The sequence below is a fragment of the Austrofundulus limnaeus genome, unplaced genomic scaffold (genome assembly GCF_001266775.1).
Source record: "Austrofundulus limnaeus strain Quisiro unplaced genomic scaffold, Austrofundulus_limnaeus-1.0 Scaffold39, whole genome shotgun sequence".
NCBI classification, from domain to species: domain Eukaryota; kingdom Metazoa; phylum Chordata; class Actinopteri; order Cyprinodontiformes; family Rivulidae; genus Austrofundulus; species Austrofundulus limnaeus.
Window position 1 is genome coordinate 201,206 of NW_013952441.1, and position 22,279 is coordinate 223,484.

Here is a 22,279-nt window from a genome sequence, read left to right on the forward strand (position 1 = left end):
CAGCCAGGTGGGGACCGAAGTGAATCGTGGGGACCATTCTCAGGTCCCCACGGGTCCAAATGCATGTTACAGGTTAGGACCAAGGTTTTGGTTAGTTTTAGGGTCAGGTAAGTTTCTGTGAGGTTAATTTTAGAGTATATGGTCAGGGTTAGGATATAAAGTCTAAAAAACATGAATGGAAGTCAATGGAAGGTCCCCACGGGGTCAAGAAACAAACATGTGTGTGTATAATCCTTCACTTTCTGCAACAGGCAAAATTATTGAAGTAAGAAACGAAGTGTTTTTTAAGATAATTTTGTGCTGTCCACAGGAAATGTTTGATTCCATTTATTCTGGTATCACCCAATGATTTTTTTCTTTTCTATAATCTGGCCTAATTCCTGCAGATGTCACTGTGAGCATATTTGCAGAATTCCAGGGACTTTGACAGAGGTTTAGGATGTGTGAAAACTCCAYAGCAAATCTCTTGGGCAACTGGGATTTCTTTAGCTTTCTGCTCGCCCTGCTGGAGTCCAGACTTGAGTCAGACATGACCACACTGAGACTGAACCAACAACCCTRGAATCCCTCTGAAAAGAGGAGGGAGTGTGTGGTGGTGGGATGAAATAAGTCGTGACTTTTAGGTGGCTTTTCCTTTTTTTTCTTTTTTTTCATAAACAAGGTGTCTAGACAGGACATTCTTCTCCCATCCCCAGTTCCTCGAGTGTGTCTGGGCCCCCAGATAAGAGCGCTCTGYCTGTTATGCTCTCAATGTGTGGCTAATTAGCTCAAAGCTTCCTGGATGGCCAATGCAGAGCAGGTGTGGGTTGTGCGCAGTCATCGCCTGGGGGCAGCTGAGAGAGGATTGGCCAGTGAGCCAGAGCTGTGCATTAATAAGCAGTGGAAACTAACCACAGTATTAAGAGATGGAAACCATTAACTGCCTGTGAGAAGTTTTATGCTGTTTTTCCATCCATACTGTTTGGATCTTTTTTTTTTTTCATAAGTCTCCAAAAGCCAGGAAGACATTCCACAATGTAGCATAGTATTCAATTGGAAGCCTTGTTTGTTCCCCCTAGAAACAAATCGCTGCTCTCAGAGTCTGTGGTTAAGTACACACACACGAACACTTTGCTACAACAGGAACACTCTGTCCTTTACTACACAAGTGAAACGTTAGCGTGCTTTTTGTCTCAAGTTTTGCAGCAAAGCACACATGAATAATTTCACTAATTTATACCTGCTTTCGATCAGACACTTCGCAGAGCTCGATTTCAAGGTCCGAGTTTATGCACGTGGCTGCGAAGTCAAGCCCCCACCCCACTTTTTTAAACATTACACACTGTGTTCTCCAGCCATAAGGAGAAGTTACAGTACAGACTGTGAAATGGTGCATGCCTGACTGTGTGCTGTAATGTTGTCTAGTCATGCCAGCGTGCTGAGAAAATATGTGACTTAGCAGAAGATGCAAAGCAGCTGTTAGTCGGCCCCGGCAGTTTGAGGGAAGAGGAGAGTCTGCAGCCAAGTGGATGGAGGGATCCTGGCCTGAAAAGGGTCAAAATCAGGGGTTAAGTTTATCTTGTCATGCTGAAGGAGGCTTGATTTGCTACAGTCTTTTTTTTTAATGTGCAATTACTGCAATTTGACTATAATTAAATCCAAAAAAATCATGATAAACTAATTCTTTTCCTGCTGAGAGTTTGATCTGATCCAGAAAAACTTCCAATGAAGTGATGAAACACACATTTTTTTATGCTTTTGGTAAATTTAAAAGAAGCACATCAGTCTAATTAGATGCCCATCAATATGACACCATGAGTTGTTGGTTTCTTCGTGAAATCTTTTCTTGAAAAGCTGTCTGACTAAAACCCTTTAAGAGATTCATTTAACCATATTGCATGAGTCAGATAATGGAACAGGTCATCTGTTGTCTTTTAATTCATTTGTAAATAAAACATTTCTGCGCAGCTATGTAGTCATAAACCCCCTCTATCAACTAGCATGGACCGTTCTATAAGCTGGAGGGGGGCGTGGAGTGAAGCGCCTCGTGTGGATTTAAAGAGACAGCCTCAAAATGAGTTGATCTGAGACACACTTAAGAAAAGGAGTGAAACAGGGGCTTGTGGAGTTACAAGAAGGTGTAATTCAGACCAAAGTATTGCGGTTACACTTTATATAGACCCCGACTGGATGGTTTATTGTAAATGTAAAAGCACGTCTCTTTTAAAGTGCGTGTGGCATGCTACAAAATGTCCAACAAAATACAGAAACTTTGCATAACACACACAATTTTGCTCATTTTGTTACATATCTGGCATAGTTTATTTTGAACTTGGCTCATTCAAAATGAAACAGGAAGTGACATCAAAGGGGAACTCTTTAAAGGCACAGTGTGTAGGATTTGTTGTTTCCAGCGACATCTAGTGGTTGAGTGGTTGAATCATCCTCCCTGGTCCTCCCCCCACCCCCGCTTCCAAACGCAAAGGAGTTGCTACGGTGTCACTCAGGTGTCAAAAAGCTTTGATAATTCCAACCGCGATGTCTACCAGCAGCTTCAGGGCTAGTGATGTTTCAAGTGGTAAGATTATGAGCTTTAATAAGTCAAATTATCCCAGCTACAATGACAGACAACAAACGTAACATTTATAGTATTACAACTAAAACCGTTTTTGATGCCGCCACCACAGTTTGTCCTTCATGAGCCTTCGTAGACAAGATGGCGGCTGCCTGTACTGGTGACCCGCGACCATGGAGATATAAACAGCTTTTTATAAGGCAAAAATAATAAAACAAGGTCTTTRTCTGCAACGATTAGACGTGTTTTTAATTATTGTCATTAGTGAGTATCCCAATTTCGGCTAAAAGAATTGACAAAATCCTACACACTGTGCCTTTAAGAAACTCTCTGGTGTTTTTTATTGAAACATTTGAACTCTGACTCCACTTTACTCTCTCTGACATTGATTCAAAAATAATAAAGAACCATCAGATTCTTCTCTACAGTCTGTGTTGTTGGCTGTTGTAGCACTGCTCTATTGACATCATTTCCTGTTATTTACATGCAAATATCTCAACAGTTCAGCTCAACAATATGTTATCAATGTTATCTTTCCAAAAATGCATTCATGTTTATTACAAATATTTGATGTCACAGGCAATGGCTGGCTGCAGACACTCAGCTTCCCTCAAAGTCTTCAGTAGCTCTTCTGTTGAGCTGCTTTTGTTGTGAGGTTAGAATTCTGTCCAGACTGCAAGATAAACAAATCAAATTGAGTCTGGTCTWGATTGAGGACCCGAAATGAGTTTCYAAAAGCTATTTGTCAATTCAGTCATTACTTTTTATCCTGCTGGCTGAGACTTTTCATTACCCTGCTCAGTGGGGTGTGTGATAAATGGCCTATCAGAGATTCAGCATTATTGCTTAAGGCGTACAGATGTGCAGATTTAAGCGCATCGCTTCACTGTCTCATTATTACCAATCAAGTCCCTTAGAAAACTTGACAGCGTACTTGAGTCTCCGAAGGTGTTTGCCCGTTGCCTTCGTGCAACACAAGAACAATCAAAGAGGACGGCGATGCACCCGCGCACCCTCACACCAGCACTGCGTCTCCCATCCTGACCGCCTCTCTCATCTGCGGCGGGAAGCCTTCCACAAGAAGTTCATTACATCCTCTCTCGCCGCTCTCCTCTCAATGCCGCTCTTTGTCCCGTSGTAATCTCTGGATCCTTCAGAAGCACTAGCTTGAGTTTCACTTTGGGGAGTACCTCAATGAGTTTGGAAGGGATTTCAAAGGCGAAAGCGGGGGCTATATCATCCAAGCATGGTCCTCATGTCCTGAGCTTATCTTGACCTGGAGTCAAGCTGGCCGCACGCTGCAACTGAATAGCCCCGTCTCCGTATCCAAATGTTGTTTTAATCGATTTGTCTATGCTGGCAAAGCAACATTTACGAGCAGATGCAAGACTTTCCAGTGAATTTCCTTTAATCACCCCATCATCCGTAGGGTCAAAGGCCTCATCTAGTCAGATGATGCAAAAAAGAAATATGGCACAATTTTGAATTTGGATGACCTTATTACACTCGCAAGCCAGAACAGGCTGCCGTGCGCTAAAAATCCTCACAACTTCCGTACTCAGAGATAAGCCTTCTGTGCACTTACAAGACGGGAAGTGATCTGAGATATCAGTCTTTCAAAGCAGGCCAGCCAAGCCAAGTGAGCTTCACTGATGTGCCAGCCGGCAGCTTTTAATCCTCCTGCGGCCCTCTGTTCTTGAGTGACCATGTTTTTCTCCCCCCCCCCCCCTTTTTTTAATTAAGACCTTACCTGTCCACATCAAAAGGTTTTTCAGATTAGTCTTTTGATCTGACTAAGCTCTTTATTACTGTGTATGGAATATGTTAAGATTTCAACCCAACAATGAATCATCTGTTTTGTGTAAATGTATGCTGCCCGCGTGCTTCGGACCCGCTCGACTCTCCGAGGCTGGCACCGACACAAGACAAAGAGGCCGCAYGGACATACGAGAGCTATCTCAGCGGTGTGCATCTGGTGCAAAGAGGATGATGCCGAGATAAGGAGGGGAAACGAGGGGAAAAATAAGGAAAGCTGAGGAGATTCGGAAACTTCAATAACGAAAACCTCGCACAGTGGAGATTTGTGTGCAAACGCAGAATTCTCGACAAAAAGGGATGTGGTTCATTTTTCATTTTTTTGTCTTGTAAAAAGCAGACAAGCAAATCTTTAAATCTTATTTATTTTAGCCTCCAAATAACAAAATAAATGGCACTTAAAAGTGAATTAAAATGTAACACATTGTCATTATAAAGAGCTTTTTAAAAAAGACAAAAAAGAGAAGCTACGGAATTAGGGTGTTATTAAAAATTTGAAATGTTCTCGTGTTAAACGTCACATATGCATAAATGTAATAGAACCACATAAAAATACATTTTCAACTTACTTTCAGTTGACATAATCTCTTTACTCTATCAGTCTTAATAAGTTATTTGATGCACAACAAAATAAAAAAGGGAWAAAAACAATTTTTGTCCTATTTCTCTGGTTTTAAAGCAGGTTTTATGGCATCTTTGCTACTTAAAAGAAAAACATAATGTCCTAAATGATAAAAAGTGCTTGGGCGTTGGAAAATGTAGTTAAAGTTGCTCTGTGTGGTTAACAATAACCATCATGTCTTCAGTGTAACAACTGTATCTTTGTTGCTCTAACAGGGTGACAAAACAAAACTATTTTTTTTCTCCTAAGCAATGAATCATCCAACTGTTATTTCTTTCCAATGATGTCACCAACATGAGAATCCAGTCAACTGGTACCAAGTGTTTCTAAGTCCCAAGTTACACACCAAATATTTGCTGTTTCCAATCATAAATCACAATTTTAATTCCTGTTGGCATACTGGTGACGTCAAGATTGTGTGACCTGACTTTAAAAATGAAACTCCACTCATTTTCTTACATCACTCTCTGTTTAAAACTCTGATTTTGCAGCTTGCTGCTCATCTCTGCTTGAGACTAACAGCTTGAGGCTACTTTATCTGCAGCAGATCCCACAATCAGGCAGTCCGACTGCCAGCGGGGAGGCTTCTGAAAGCTGGCCAATCAGAAAAAAGTTTAGAGACCTTGAGGAGACAGGAACTTCATTAGGTCAAACATGAGAAATTACTTATTTAAATATATTCTAACTCTTCTGTGAACTCTGCAAAGATTGACTAGTGGATTTTAACAAAATACAAACCTGGAAATAAGCCTTTTTTAAAAGAGGTGGTATTTCAGGAAAATTAAATTCAAAAGCTACAAAKGTAAAGATAACCATTACCACTTTGTTTGAAAACACAAAACAAAAAGACAGAAATACAGTATCTTCATAATGAATGTTACAAAAAAATAGTACCTGCATCATGATTATTCTAATTAAATGTAAAACATAACAGGTACAAGGGGAGCACTGTGTTGCTGTTCTTTAAAAAATGTCACAATCTTGATCTCCCTACATCATTTACTCTGACAAGGATTAGAAAGCTGCATTAATGATGCATTAATTTTTTAAATAAGAACAGATTTCATATGTACACAGGAACGCAAAACCCTCCAGCTTCTCAATAAAACAGCTGCATTTGGAGGAAAAGGTCAGAGAYGCAACAAGCTGCCGTGACCTGAAACCCGAATGAATGGCTAATATTTCAATTTGATTCTTTCCTTCACGACTTTTAACTCATCTTTTTTTCAACAGGACCTTCAACGCCCATCACAATAAAAACATTAAACTATTTAAAATAAAAGAAATATTATTACACTAATCGATCTATTTAAAAAAAAGCATTCTGATAAAAGAGCGAGATTTTAACAAAACTTAATATTAATGAAACTAACATCATCAAAGTAAAAATAACAAAACAAAACAGACGAAAAAGATGGTGTAAAGGCATACAACAAAAAATATTCAAAGCTTAACAAGGTTACTGTAAATGTCTCTTTTTCTGAAAAGCTCGGCTTTTATTTGGGACTTTCACAGTGATCCTCCCTCTCAGATGAACTCCCCTCGGAAAGGAAGTGATTGAATGTTCTGCTGCTGCCAGCGGTACCGCAGCCTGGCCAGCGGCGTGTCTCTCGGGTCCTCGAACTCTGAGAATCCCAGCTGGTTGAGGACGTCATAAACCCCAGCTCTGGCAGCCACCTACCACAGAAAGACACAAAACAGCTATTAAAATGGCCAAAAAAAAAAAAAAAGAAAAGGTAACTGCTGTGGGTTTGGAAAGGACACAAAGTTAAAGAAAAATATCACAATTGATCATTTGGTGACAAACAGTTTCTATGTAGGTTGAAGGGTGACAAGCAGAATGATCAATGGAACATATCTAATATACTAAAAGTAACCAAAAAAAAATTAGATTTATTTTTTGATCACTTGAACACATTATGTCTGCAGCAGGCCTTTACTAGCACAGTTTGTGTTTAGTTGGCYGAGCGTCCAAACATGTTTAGAGACAGACGTGAGCTGTGGAGCACCTCGGTGGAAAGAGMTGATCATTTATCAACGATGGAGTTTGTAAATAAACTTGGCACAAAAAGAAAGGGAATTTGTGTTTGGTAGATTATTTCTTTGTTGTAACAAAGCTTCTGGGCAATAAGTCTTATACTGTTGGAAAGCCTGTACAGATTTTATCTGCCATTGCCAAACAGCTTATTTTACTGTTACTACTGACATTTGTTTTGAGCTTCTGGCATCCCCAGGTTCAACCAGCATTGGTTGCAAGTCAGTCAACGTGATTGTATTGTGCCCCTTTTCCACTAGTGCCACTTAGTGTAATGTCGGTACGGTCAGTGTTGGAATGGGTCAGTTCGGGTGCTTTTCCATTGACGTTCCAGTCCGGTTCCAGTGGGTGTGTTTTGGGCGGTTGGTGGAGGTGGTTTTTGGGTTTTTCAAAAAAGAGTTAATGTCCAAAATGAGACATGGAAAAACATTTGCTGACTAAGTTCTGAAATCTTAAAAATTCACAAAAATTTTGAATTAAAATTGGATAGAAACACGACTAATGTTGCTGCTACAATTGAAAAAACGGTGCCTTGAGTTGTTGACATCACCCCATAGCCAATCAGTGACAAACAGAGTTCTGATGTCACATTTTGGTGTCAACTGGGACCGCTTGGAACCACAAAGAAGTAGGTACTAAAAAAAGGGCTGGTTCCATGAATCTGGCCTAATGGGAATGGCTTGGAACCGTACTGAACCATACTGACACTACACTAAGTGGCACTAGTGGAAAAGGGGCATTGGTTATCATGGCAGGAACAGCACGCCCAAGATGATCCCACAAGTGTTCAGTGGGATTGAGGTCTGGTCTGCTAGCAGGCCATTTCAACCTCTCCACTGCCAAATTTTGGAGGTAGTCTTTGATAAACCACGCAGTGGGGGAGATTGTTGTCATCTTGAAGGACAGAGTTCAGTGCCAGACTTTGGACATATGGGATTGCCACTGGTTGCAGAATTTCATYTCAAYACCTCTGMATTGAGATGGCCTCCAATGATGACAAAYCTCATTTTTTCAATAAGGGAGATGCTGCCCCACACCATCACTCTGCCTCGACCAAAAGATGTTACYCTATCGGTGCAGCATGGCATTCTCYTCACCTTCTCCACACTGCTGTAAGMAGAATCTGGAATCATCATTGAACGTAATGTTCCTCCACATGTTCAGTTCCAGTGAATGTGTTGTTGACACTAGCATAAACGAGCCTGACGGTGACGGGCAGTAATGGCTGGCCTCTTGGTTGTGCGATGAGACCGGAGATTGGCTCCGTGCYTGTTCCAGATTGTCTGGACAGAGACATACCATCCTGCAAACCCTGWCTGAAAATCTGTAGAACACTCCATTGCATGGGTCTTATCCAGATCAGTCAAATGTAGCATACTGATTTTTGGAGTAGATACTAGCAGGGTCCATGCACATAGGCACTGCCTAAAGCTCAAAACAAAAGTCTACAGCAACAGCAAATGCAAAATAAGCTGTTTGGCAATGGCAGAGAAGATTTAGCAATGTTTTTATGTGTGAAACTCACATACTCAGCTGTACTGCTCATCCAACAAATGCATGTTCCTTACAAATGTGGCACCATTTAAAAGGGCAATTAACAGSCTTTCCGACGGTATAAGATTTATTGCCAAGAAGCATTGTTACAACAAAGAAATAATCAACCAAACCCAAATTCCCTCACTTTTTGGGCTAAGTTTAGATTTCCAGGTTATACTGTTCATTTAATGTTGATGCATCTTAGACATTAAATCCCTGTTATGCTTAAAGGTTATGTTTTACTTTGCAGATTCCTATTTTTACATGAGGGCTAGTGAGTGAAATAAAAAGTAACTTTTAAATAAAAAAAAGTGCTTAGGCCTTTTATTTGATTTTGTTGTAACCATTAAAATGTTATAAATCAGAAGTACCAACCACCTCACTAATGTAAGTTGTCCAGACCATTAAAAACAACAAATCTGGGGCAACATTACAGAGACAAAATCTCAGTTTATCTCGGAAAATTTCATGAATGAATCTGAATTGTGAGGAGGGAGAGGCAGTTTCCTCAAGAGACTTGGCTGTTCGTCTTATTCAGCAGGTCACGCTGAGTTACGATCTACCATCGATGTCAAACATCAACGATTCACGGGAAACACTGCAAGCAACCAGAACCATATGGACACAAAGTCAATGCAAAACCAGCAAACACAGACTTCCCCCCGAAAAATAACTTTTAAAGATCGAATGGCCAATTATAAGTGGTGCAACATGCCAATTTAATTCTAAAGGGGAAGCTTCAATATTCAATCACTTCCATGAAAAAAACAAAAACAAAAAGAAAAGCACACAAGAACAAGTCAGTTCCTGTGGGAAGTTCTCCCTTGCATGTGATACTCTTAGTTTGGCATCAGTGCAGAAACTGAATGAAGCCACGGGACATTTAGGAGAGAATGTGTCGTAAAACATTGCCAATTGAATTTCTTTTTATTCCTAGGCAGTCAAGAAACAAGGAAGACAATGAGAAGAAAATACTAAACACAAAAAGAAATAAGGGCATATTTCACTTTCATGCCACACAAAAATGGAAAATCTCCTTCTGGTTTGTATTATTATGGTTGAAAGATAATCATTTAAGTGCTGCTTGAGATACCTTCAAAAAGGGGTTGTCATGGTAAATGCTGAGAAACCTAAACGGGAACAATGAAGAGAAATAATACTATCATAATATTCCTTTCACTAACAATGATTRTAGGTTATCTGGCCAAGTTTGTGCAGAAATAAACAGACATTGTGAAGTATGGTCTGGATTACAGAGCAGTCATTTTTTACGATGGATAAAGTTAAACTTCTATCTAGGCAGATTCTAAACCTGAATTACATGAATAAAAAGAATCCCACGGCTTCTGTTTATCCTGTTTTATAGCAGCTGTTTACAAGTAATCCAGTTCTTTTCATTCCATCCATGTCTGTGTCTGACGTGTTCCTGGAAAGCYGACAGCCTGCGTGCTCTACAAGCATTTTGATGGGAACAAATGACTTAGTGCAGCTGAACCATTTGTTAGCAGATGTGACTCCATTGAGAGACACCGGATTTGCACAATTAACCAGGACAACCTGACTCATCCGCTCCGCAGCTTTGCTGGCAAAATAAAAAGGGACGTGTGGAAAAACAGTTTACAGTGAACATTTTCGTAATAACGATGTGTCAATATTTAAAACTGGAAGAAGTTTCATTCGTGTAGGAGGTTTGTGGTGTTGCCCATTATAGTGAGGTTTGTGCAAAACTGTTCTTTCTAGTCTTAAATGGTGGATAATATAGTAAAGGCAGAGGTTGGTCCTGTGCACTCTTTTTCATGGAGCCGGTCTTCTCGGAGTTTCTCTAATGCTTTTGTCCAAACAAATCACTTTTTTTATGCTTTGTTCCGTCCTTTTCACTTCATCATGCTAAATGATGGTAGGGTGAAAATAAAAGCTCAAAGRGAGAAWATATATATACACACACATCAAAGCAAATCTTTATAACTGCACAACATAAAACAGAAAAAAATCCCCAAGAAATGGTTTTATCTGCTGTAAATCACAGCACCATGCTTCACTTGATGCTCTCATTTTGCAAACTGGCCTTGAAGTCGCTGCCTGGTGGTGCCTTTTGGAAAAAAAAATCATGTCTTTCAGGCTGCATTGAAATGATCACTAATACCAAAACTCATTATGTGGCTGAAGCAGCAGTGCTGGATGGAGGGGGGTGGGTAGCGAGGATGCACTGGTTTTTCCCACAGTCATATCTCAAAGGCTGCACATACTACACTGGTATGGGGGGGGGGGGCACACATCAAAACAGCTGGAGTGACTGATAGAGTAGCCCTCCTACAGGCATCTGAGGTATGCACTGTACACAAGTCCTGCCATTGTGCAGCATCTAACATTTTTGGATTAGCAAACACGGATTCAAATCGAATACCTCTTTTGATCTTTTTGCTCTGATCTGACATTATGGCCTGATGACACTATAAGCAAAACTTTCCCCGAATATGTTCATAATACATCAGTCAGCACTAATTACATCAAATGCTACATACAGTAGCATGTATTATACAGTATTGTGTACTATATATTGTGATTCTTTCTTATATAGGATTCTTACTAAGTATGGGAATCAAACAGTTTTTAAAATTCTCCTCCAGCATGAAACAAACCCATCAAATGAAACAAAATTAGGGATGTACCGATAGCAGTTTTCTGGCCAATGCAGATGTTTTTTATATGAGAGACACTGTCAGGTATTATCAGGTCACAACACACCATAAATATTCCAGTCTTATTGTACTGAAAAACAAAATCTCTTGAAATCAAYTTCAGGCAACATACGACCATCAACACACCATGGTACTGTACCAACCCTTTGGACAACCAWCGTCTGAGATTTATTTATTTTTAATCGTAGCACTAAAAATGACTGCTACAAAAACAAATAAAAAGACAACAACAATAGCAACTGAGTGGTTATACTGTTAATATTTTTAAGAAACGTGCACTTTTTTATTTTAAAAGCTTGTGGCATAGAAGCAAAGTTAAAAACAATCAATGCAAAGCAAATGCTCAAAAGTTGTTTTTTTTTTTTTTTTGGTTTATGCTTTATTTAGAAGATAGGAAAGTAAAGGCTTTGGTAAGCAATGACCATTTTCTCAAAATTTCTGGCCCATAAAGATATACAGTATTTTTCTTTGTGGAAAGAAAAAAGGACTAACACATCAGAGACGTCATACCAGCTGGCAATGTTTGCTTCCCAGCATGCCTGGAAACGCAGCACTCCTGCTTTTAGTGACCACAGAAATCTAATTAGACCACATGCATGAAGCTCAGCCGATATAGGATGCAGGACAGACTGCGCTGCGTAGACACGACAGGTTGTGTAACCGTGGCAATGACCCTCGACTGTCACCTCTGGCGACGGGGTTTGTCATTACAGATTCTGCCACGGTCACTGATGATAGGCTAGTGATTGTGCCCTGGGGTTGGCTGGGTCCGAATGACTGGGCTGCTGCCAGACTGTGCTGCAACTGGGCCACTAAATACATCACAAGGCAGATGGTGAGAATCAGACATGTCAAACGTTCTTCTGACCAATGACACAAGAAATAACTACACAAACTACTTTTATAACTTCTGGCAGCTTCACATTCAATGCCTGGGTTGAAAATATCTYAAGAACAAATAATCTCTTTAAGATACAATCTAATCTTGACTGTAAAGCCTGAGTCAATGGTTACCAAGAAACCATCTTCTGTTTGGCGCTTGACTGGGTCAAACAAATATCTTCCTTAGTTATGAGTAGTGCAACAGAAAGCCAAACAATTTATTTTAATGATTTTATAAAGAAACATCTTTTGTGCTCTACAGTTGGTGATTTAGCCACAGGTACCTTAGCAACTGGGAAAGGAAAACAAAAAATCTTAAATCAGAATTATAAATAATTTATAATTATTTTCATGGATGTCCAGAAAACATTAGAACCACATTTTGCAATCAATCAAATAATTATATTCCAATACTGATTTGTACTGTATTTTTTCATGAAAACCCAAAAAAGTAATGTTAATATCTAGAAGTAGAAAAAACATCCAGTCATGGGCCACCCTTCCAAGTTGACTCTATAATATAACATAATATAATATAATTAGGGCTGTTAAATTATTAAATTTTTTAATCTATTAATTTCAAGGTAGCTGTGAATTAATCACGATTAATCTAAAACTTTATTGCATATTGGTAAAATAAATTACTTGAGTTATTAATTAATGTTTTTATTTAGAAACAAAAATTTGGTGCTTAGACATGATTTTATGAATATAAAACAGGACCTAAACAATGCTCCAAACATATTTGAGTCAGTGAAATATGTGCAGAATAATGGTTAAATCAAGAATTCAAGGATTTTCATTCCAAATGAGTACTACATGAGGAATGAAAGATAGATACTAAGGTCACAGTTGTCAGCAAAACATAAATGAATAAAATAAAATAAGCCATAAGAAGACAAAAAGGAAAAAACTGTACATAATGTGTTACACATGGAGTTTTTTATTTATTTTTTATTTATTTAACCTTTATTTATCCAGGTTTTCTCATTTACAAACATGACCTGGCATGCACTGAGTACATTGCAATACACAAACCTACATATTCAGCCATAGTAAAGTGATGGTAAATTTTAATCACGATTAAAATTTTTAATCTATGCCCATTCAGCACTAAAATTAATCAGAGTTAACTCAATTAATTTCACAGCCCTAAATATAATATAATATTTTGTGTTAACTGACTTCAGTGTTGTTTGCTGTTGATCCGGGTTAATCAAGGCACAAAGAACTGTTGACAGAAATCTACTGCGTGAAAAAGAACACAGGAACAACAAGACCCATGACCCTGACTCACTCAGTCATTAGCTGAAATAGAGCATGTACCTGGAACTGATAAATTACTGCTTTTAGTCAAACATGCGTTTACTTTGAGACCGAGTGGCAGAACAAACACATACAGACAAATTATGGTACTTAAAAAGTCTTAAAAAGACAAGCTGGATTTGTAAAGCCCTTACCTATTTAACCCATGGGTACAGCTTGTACAACAGACATTAAAGCAGAAATTAGTTTGATTAAAAACTGCACTTACTGTGTTTCCATAGCTGACATTTTTGTAAATATTCTACTATTTTCTTGTTTATATTTATTGAATGATAAAAATTCCTGCCATTTAAAAAAAGAACAGATAACATTTTGCTGGGACAGTGCAAATTTTTGTAATAAAACAGCTTTTCACACACAGAAACTCAACGTACAGACTTTTTATTTCAGAAAAGGCGTTTATGAATTGTAAGGCTCGGCCCCGCCTGCCCCTGCTCCAGTCGGCCCGACCTCATTCTACCCTGGCCCTGGTAATGTTTGCATTGAGCAGAAAGCCAGCTCAATGTGAGCGGGATCATAATATAAAACATGCACATCTTATTTTGTTTTATTTGTACTACAACAGTAATGGAGTACACCAAAATTAAAGGAAAAGCACAGACTATTGAACCGGACCATCCAGCAGCAGTTTTCTGCTGCCATGATGCAGTTTACTCGTTTACTTGGCATCTGTACATTTCCTCAAAGGTATTTTTAATCTGAAAAGAGCTTCACTGAGTGAGAGCTAATGTTGAGAGCTCAGCTGACAGTTAAGTTTCACTTTCACTTTCACCCGAGAGCCTGCAGGATTCATGGGCGGGGTGTGTGGGGAGCGGGGACGGGGTGCGCTCTGCCATGAGGAAGTTCAGCTTAAAGACACGTCCCAGGGGCATTTCTCGTACCAAAAGGCGTTTCTAATCCCCGCCTGTCGTTTTGCTCCTCAGCATGGCTGCCTAAAAACGCTGCAGGATTTCTCAAACATGCATGAATGAGTCAAAGCAAGGCTTTGGGCATGTTTTTTATGAGAGTATAACATTATAACATGATATAAAACTCAAAAAAGTTGATTTTGCATGATATTGCCCCTTTTAAAAACAGTGCCATCATTGCCAGACCTGGCCCACATTCGACTGACAAACCACATGCCATGCCAGGAGTGCCAGCCTGACACCAGWTGTGGGATATCTTTATCCCACATCTGGAATCAACATCCAGTTATCTTAAATGACCACAGGTTGTGTCAAAATTCATGGCTGCATCCTTTGAAGACTTGATTTAAAGTCCAATTATGTCATTGCACCTCACCAAAGGCTGCTCAAATTTAAAAGTTCCTCCAATTGTAGCTCGCCAATGTGTCCTCATTTTCTCCAATTTGAGGGATGGGCCTAGCCTGGCCCTTGCCTTCCTACGCAGTTCCGCTCAATGATATAAAACTCAAAAAAGTTGATTTTACATGATATTGCCCCTTTAATAAAAGTCCTCAAACTTAGCGATCTGATTTTTCAGGTCAAACCAGGTTTCTGTCAAGACAATTATCTTGTCAAGTGTTCAGCCATCATAAGAATTTAATTTAAATAATGTGTCAAATKGCATACAGAGACCACAGCTTCAGTGGCAATGTGAGTAATTTATTCCCAGGAGTTTCATTCTTTAGTGACTCAGCTAATCGTTGCATGTTTCCACATTTATATCACCATGTGAAATAGATGATGAAAGTGTGATATGCATTTTTTTTCAGAGCAGAAAAACCTTATTCACAGTTCTAACAATTTAAATCCCTTCTTCTATGTTTTTGCACAGCAGGGACCTTGGCTTTCCACAAACCGCTTTTAGAGACACCTTTATATAACCTTTTAGTGATTTAAAGTAACCCTCATTATTTTTTTTTTACCACAATGGGAACCAATGAATGAAATAAAGGGATCTGACTGGTTCAATTGTAAGCATGTGCTGATTAGAAATCATGCTCACATTGATCTGAAAACACCTCATATCATCAGCAACATGCAACCTCAGTGACAAAAACAAGTTACATGTAATAATTTTGTCACAAGTGGTGTACAGCAGTGCACAATAAAACTCTGCTCAGGTTCCACTAGAAGACCTATTTCGACCCTCATTAATGTTCCTTTTACCTTACTTTGTTTGATGCTTTCCTTTCCCAAGTACTTTAGTGAGTTTTGAAAGACACTATGCAGCCAAATGATAACTTAACTTAATCTAATCCTGGGAACTTCATTCTTCTTGCATAAATCCGGCTCTCAGTGCTTTAGGACATGCAGGACAATTGCCAGAAAATGATAACTGTGTTACTAAAAGGGCTGAAAAGGGTTTAGAAATTGTGGTAACTAAAAATGCACCCCATCGACAGCTACTTTTGAAAGTGCTTTAAGGAGCCTCTTTCAATGCCAGAGTTAAATAATAAACAAAATATAAACAAAGCTGAACTGAACTGCGTTGTTACATGCAACTGAAGTGGGTGTTTATTAAAGAATGAAGCTCAAGGTTAAGAATGATCAGAAACTGCTTTTGTAAATAAAAAAAAATGCTGAATAAATGTTTGGCTTGCATTTTTTTATTTTTTAATGGAGTTAAACAGTTTTTAAACATTGAAAATTGTGAAATCAGATGAAATAACATTTAATTACAAAAATATGCCCAGCATTAATTTAAAATATCTCTTTATTCTAGTGAACAAATAAAGTAATGGCCCTTTCTATTAACACCTGATTTAAATGAGACATTTTCTGTGAAGTCATCCTAAGGACCATTATTCACATACTGTGATCAGCTCAGCTCAGAAAATTACTGGAGCTTTTGTTCACAAAATTGCTTTCCCCCCGAAATTAGTAGAAAAGTAGAAAAACACGCAAAAACAAAAGTGATTATTTTTGACACGTTAGAGTGAATTGATGTTTTTTCTGTTTCCAGATTTAAAGTCAAAGGCTACGTTCACACTGCAGGTCTTAATGCTCAGTTCCGATTTTTTGAAAAAATCCGATCTTTTTGTGTGAACGTTCACATTACATTTTAAATGTGACCTGCATCAGACCCCTGTGTGAACGCTACACAGCACTGATGTGACACGCGTGCGCAGTAAGAGACGTGACGTCTCATCAGCCGGCTTGTTTGTTTACAGAGCTAGCATGGATGCTACATTTTGCGCATCGAATCAGAAGTTGTTGTTTAATCAGAGCCGATTAAATAATAATCTGACATCTTGTTTAGTCAGTGTTTATATCTGAAGCTGCCTCTGACCGGGATGCTCCAGTGAAGCTTTTTTTTTTAACGAAACTACGAGCTGGAAAAAGTATCGGCCAAGTATCGAACTTTAGGATCGATACTCTCCGCGACCCAGGCTGGACATGTTATTATCAAACTATCTACGTGGAAAATGAAAAGTAAAAAGATGAAGCAACTGGACTTGTGTTTTGGAGCTGTAAACACACGGAGCTACAGATTTAAACAGCGAGACTTGAGGTTAGTGTCTTATCGATCCTTCACCCCCTCCTCCTGATGAAAAAGTCAGATGGAATGTGACATGAGCGTTCACACTGCAGTCACTTTGAAAACATCAGATATATATCCGATTTAAAACCACATACTGAAACGGCCTGGGTCGGATTTGAAAAAATCGGATTTGTCGCGTTCAGACTGTCATAAAAAAATCGGATATGAGTCAGATGGGTCAAAAAAATCGGATTTGGGTCGGATTTGCCTGCAGTGTGAACGTAGCCAAAGGTTCTTTTCTTTTCTGAGCCCCCCCGGTATTTTCTTATGGCATAACTGGGCAATTAGAGCCACCCTGATGCACCGCATTTATTTGCTATTCATAACAGGAATTATACACCCGGGATGACTCCACATATTTCTATGACAAATGTTTATACAGCAATTGTTCCAGTCTATTTTAGGGTTCTGTCAATTTCCTTTGAGTTTAATCCAGTTCACAAAGATTTTTTCTTTTTTAAACATTCCATGGCACCCCAGAAATAAGATATAATACTGCTGATTTTTACTACTACAAATAATAATAATGAAAACTCTGATTACAAAACAATGGAATCTGCTTTTGCAGAATTTTTATTTGCTACAACTGAAAATTTGTGTATTTCCATGCAATATGAATCAAGCTTTAGTGTTGTTGCCGCCTGGTGAGATACTACCTTCAGGTGCATAAAGGTAATAAAAAAAGATGAATTAAATAAAAGGTACCTGTTCCATCCACACAGAGAAGCAGCGCTGCCAGGAGTCCTTCTTCTCCAAATGCAGGTATGTGTTGAAGAGGATGAGGTACATGTAGCGCTCCAGGTACCGCCAGCTCTTCAGCATCAGCTGCTGACATTCCTTTTCGTTCTTTTCGTGTTTAGCCTAAGAACAAACATAGGCAATTTTATATCAGTGTACCAAAAGTGACTTTCCAAATACTTTGTACAGATGCGCCACTGTAACTCTACATGTACTCTGTTTGCAGAATGTCATGCAAAATTAACATTTCATCTGTCTTTTGGGAAGAATGTTGAAAGTCTCTTATTTTGTCTGTTTATTATCATACTCTTTAGTTATTAAAAATTTTAGCATTTGAGTTAAGTACATAGAATGTGTAAAATTTTAAAATCTTGCAAAGTAAATGTTAAAAGTAGAACAAACTGCATTACAACCCGTAAAAACCCAGTTACCCGTGCTTCACCTATTCTGTATAATCATAACTTCTTCAAAGTCAAAATACACTTTTTTATTCCTTGTAATTCAACCATTGTGTGTGATCTCAGTTATCTGACTACAAGCTGGGTTTTATATGACTGATATGCTCGCTGCACAGGCAGACCCCACTCAGTCATYATATTCTTTCATCTTTTCTGCCCTTTCATCTGCCAACAAAACTCATTGCCAAATATGAGTTTTGACATTTGGAAAACGTTCAWCTGGTGTCAAGCAAAGCAGTCATCAAACATACATTAGCACCTGCAGAACAAACCACCCGTCACAAAAACTGTTCACATTTGTGTATTCTAAGACCTTTAAACACCACTCTTTTTCTAAAATTGTAATTGAATGGCTATTCTTGGGAAAATAACTAATTATAATTTTCACTGCATAATCTTATGTTCAGCAGTGCAAGAACAGTGCAATTATCCAAAATACAAGATGGTCCAATAATTCCTTTGATTGTTACTTAAGAGACAAGGTAATAACACTTTTGCATGACTAATCCAATGCCTGTAAAAGAGAGGATGAGTCTTTGAAAATCAACACTGAATTAAACATGAACATGTAAATAGACACAAAAGTTACTCAAATCATTTAAACATTGCCAAACTTATTAGTTTGTATATTAAATTTTCAAAAAAAAATATCATCTTCTAAAAACACTAGCACTTGTTGATCACACCAATAAAGATCATACCTAAATACAGTGAAAAGACCCCACAGAACTACTACGTGCCAATTTCACAAAGCAAGGTTAGCAACTGGGTTGCTTTTCGATTACAGGTTTTGTGAAGCCCTAAGGTGAACACAGACAGGCTTTCATTTCTGTGATTATTCAGTGACACATTGTTTTCCTTTTTCTTGGCCTCTATTTTTACTCAGATTGCTTGGAGCCTTTGTGCACGCAAAGCTATAAAATTTACTACCCAGCTGTGCAATGGCAAATAAATGTGTACCTTAACTGTAGTACAGCTCAATGAACTGAAGCAGGTCTTTTGACCACATCCTCAAAGTTTTTTATTAACAATTATAGTAGATATTTGGGGAGTAGCAAAAAATTTATGCCTTTTTTTTGTCGGTGGGTCCAAAGACTACGTTGAAACCTCTGCATTCCAGTTAAATGACACAGCAGTCAGAAAGAGAGGATAAAAGGGGTTTCCTGTCCATTCCCAAATTGCCCAAGCTAGATCCCAACTCTCCAAGCATCTGTTACAAAATTGAACAGAAACAATGGTTGCAAACAAGTTGGTTTTTTAATCACCTTTTAGGGGAAAATACAGAAAGCCACAATAGATACACACTGAGGTTAAAAATTCTTAGCTTTAGCATGACAGTGAAAGGGCAGGTGAACGTTGGTGAACCTGATCACCCTTTGCACCCTGCACCCCAAGAGGCTTTCTTTCAGCATTTCACTTTTACCTTGAAAAACCCACCGTTTCAAAGCCAGGGCATAAGACACTGAACCCTCACACACACATTTTAACACACATGAAAGAGATCCGTTTGCAGAGATTACATAATTCACACCTCCACAATCCGCTGAGCTCTAAATCTGGGGCTGCCATCTGTCTGCCTACTTGGAGCGAGCCATATGTGAGGTCGAGTGGTCTCATGTGCACTTTCAACAAATTCCTTCGAGAAAACTGTGTCAGAAAAGATGTTTACATTCGCAAGGTTCTCAAAGAATCCAACATTCTGCCACTATATGGACACTACCTTACTATTTTTCTTTTTTCAAACTCAAAGCTAAACAGATCAGTACCTTCCCCATTTTCTGGCAAGGTTTAAGGACTAAGTTACTGAGGTAAAAAAGGGAAAAGGTGATAACTCATTGCACCTTTTCTTCAAAGCAAAAAATAATAATTATTATAATAAAAAAATAAGCCAGCAGTTTGAAGAATAGCTGAGGTGTTATAATGTCTTAAACTCTCCACAGTCCAGAATGAAAGGGTAGCAAGGACAAACACAAACCAATGTTCAGGGTTCAGAAATATGCATTGGCCAAGCAAGCCTCTGAGTAATGGCTAAGAGATGCATTCTAAAAGTAACCAGAAAACAATATAAACAAGAGTCACATGCATCTTTTTTTAATTTTCTAGTTAGGAGCCTTGCTGCAATTTCCAAAAAGTTCAGTCTTTTCAATGTCRGTTTGCAGCTGTAAACAGGCATGTTCACAAAAAATTTGCAACATACCCCTGATATGTCACAGCCTGCAAGTTTGCCTAAAATATAAACACATTCTACATCAAATACACTGAACTTATGACCATGTTCATAATGTTTTATTTAAAAAATGGTTCTTCATAAAACAATAGTCTGAATTTGTCTTGTTCCCACAAGTCCAACACTCAATAGTAGATCACAGTGAAGATGCTTTTGATAAATCGTAGTACTTAAATTTAGGTTCACACTCTGTAACTCTTAGGGATAAAACCTGAAATTAAGGCATGAATATTTCACAGAAATAGCATGATACCTGCCTTTTTGTCTTGGAACTTGTTACCATACAAGTCTGAACTGGAACTTCCCAAACTACAGAAGCAAAAATACCATCCTAGGGTATGTCAAATTACCGTCTGTCTCTCAGACCACTGTACAGCCTTTAAGCAATACCAGGACCTCTGAACCATCAGGCTCTATAGAGCTGCAGCTGCAGTTTTGCAGGGTGTCTTGAGTCCTTATCATCACCCACTCTAATTTGTACCCATTCAACCAAATGGGCATGTATAGTCAGCCTTACCTAAGATAAGTGTCTGATTCACTCAGCTGAAATAACACACTGAACATTGACTGATGTGAAAACAACTGTAAGATGACAAATTCTATAAAAAGCGTCACAAAGCACCAACAAATCCTGTCATCAAAACATTCTTAAAAATGTAGTTTTATTTGCAGATGTAAATTCATTTAATATATTCATTAACCCAGATTGAACAAATTGCTGCAGGTCTAATTTACTGCCGCTTCATGTAGTTGAGTACTGAAGTGAGAGGTGCGTATTATGGAGAGGTTTGTCTCTTTGACATATGGTGTCAATTACCAGCTGATGTGAATGTCGAGGTAAAAAGGCCAACCCGTGTTAGCCCTTCCCACGCAGGTTTGCACAAACAGCTATTCATCAGATCCTATGAGAACACCTCCCACCAAATCCCAAACCAAACTCTAGTACATCTAAAGTGGACAGGCGGCCTACACATGGTTTCTTGTGTCAATGAGTAAACATCTCATGGTCAAGTATATGTTGATTTTCAAGTAACTTCATGAGGTGCATCTAATTTAATGCAGCAAGRTATCTGATTTTTGCTCAGTCTGGACTAATGTGACTCATCTAAGCTAAAAAGTCACGTTTGAGGAGTTTTTTTGTTTACTTCACTGAATCAAGATACAAGGAGAACATATTTCTCAATGATAGAAACCATTCAATCCTGATTATTAAATAATAAACTGACAAAATGCAGCTTTGGGGATCATCAGTGTGAACACAGCTACAGTTGTTGGTGCAAAGGTCAAACAACTTCTATATTTCCACAATCAGCACGAAAGTCCTTCAGTCCTTCAGTCCAGAATTGAAGAAGTAAAATCTAGGTCAAAGCCATTCTTCATAATTAACTACTTATSTGTGATTCATCATACCTTAGATCAATACTGATCTCATACCTAATAATGAAGCTGCTGCAATTACACTCAAAGTTAAGGAGAGTCATTTACACAAACAATAGATGGCAGAAATGAATCATCCTTATTAAGATGCATTACACTGACTTTTGTTTTAGAACAATATGAAATGACTCAAAAAGCTCCAACTGTTTCCAGATGCTTCATATTGTCAAGACATTATTAGGTATTCTCTAATTTACTGGAGCTGAAAAAAAGGCACAAGCAAGTTGGGAGATTGTGGAGCAATGGGGCTAATTGGCGTGTTCAGACAAGAAGGCTAAGTTACACAAACTACATTTTAGGATATAAATAGATTATGTTACTGTAAAACAAACTTTAATACACGTAGCACTGGTGGAAGTTTATGGTAAATACAACTTCAGTAGGAGATAGTTTTAACATACAGCGGGTTAAAATAAGTATTGAAAACGTCAGCATTTTTCTCAGTGAATATATTACTAGAG

The 22,279-nt window shown here is 38.5% G+C and overlaps 1 protein-coding gene across 1 annotated transcript in view; it reads right to left on the minus strand.

Moving 5' to 3' along the window:
• Positions 1-4,934: 4,934 nt before the first annotated feature.
• pald1a (phosphatase domain containing paladin 1a) overlaps positions 4,935-22,279 on the minus strand; it is a gene marked incomplete in the record, with an annotated part of 42,272 nt that continues 24,927 nt past the window's right edge. Inside the window, 2 exon segments of the mRNA XM_014006975.1 lie at positions 4,935-6,668; positions 17,664-17,819. Coding sequence (XP_013862429.1) covers positions 6,519-6,668; positions 17,664-17,819 — 306 coding nt within the window.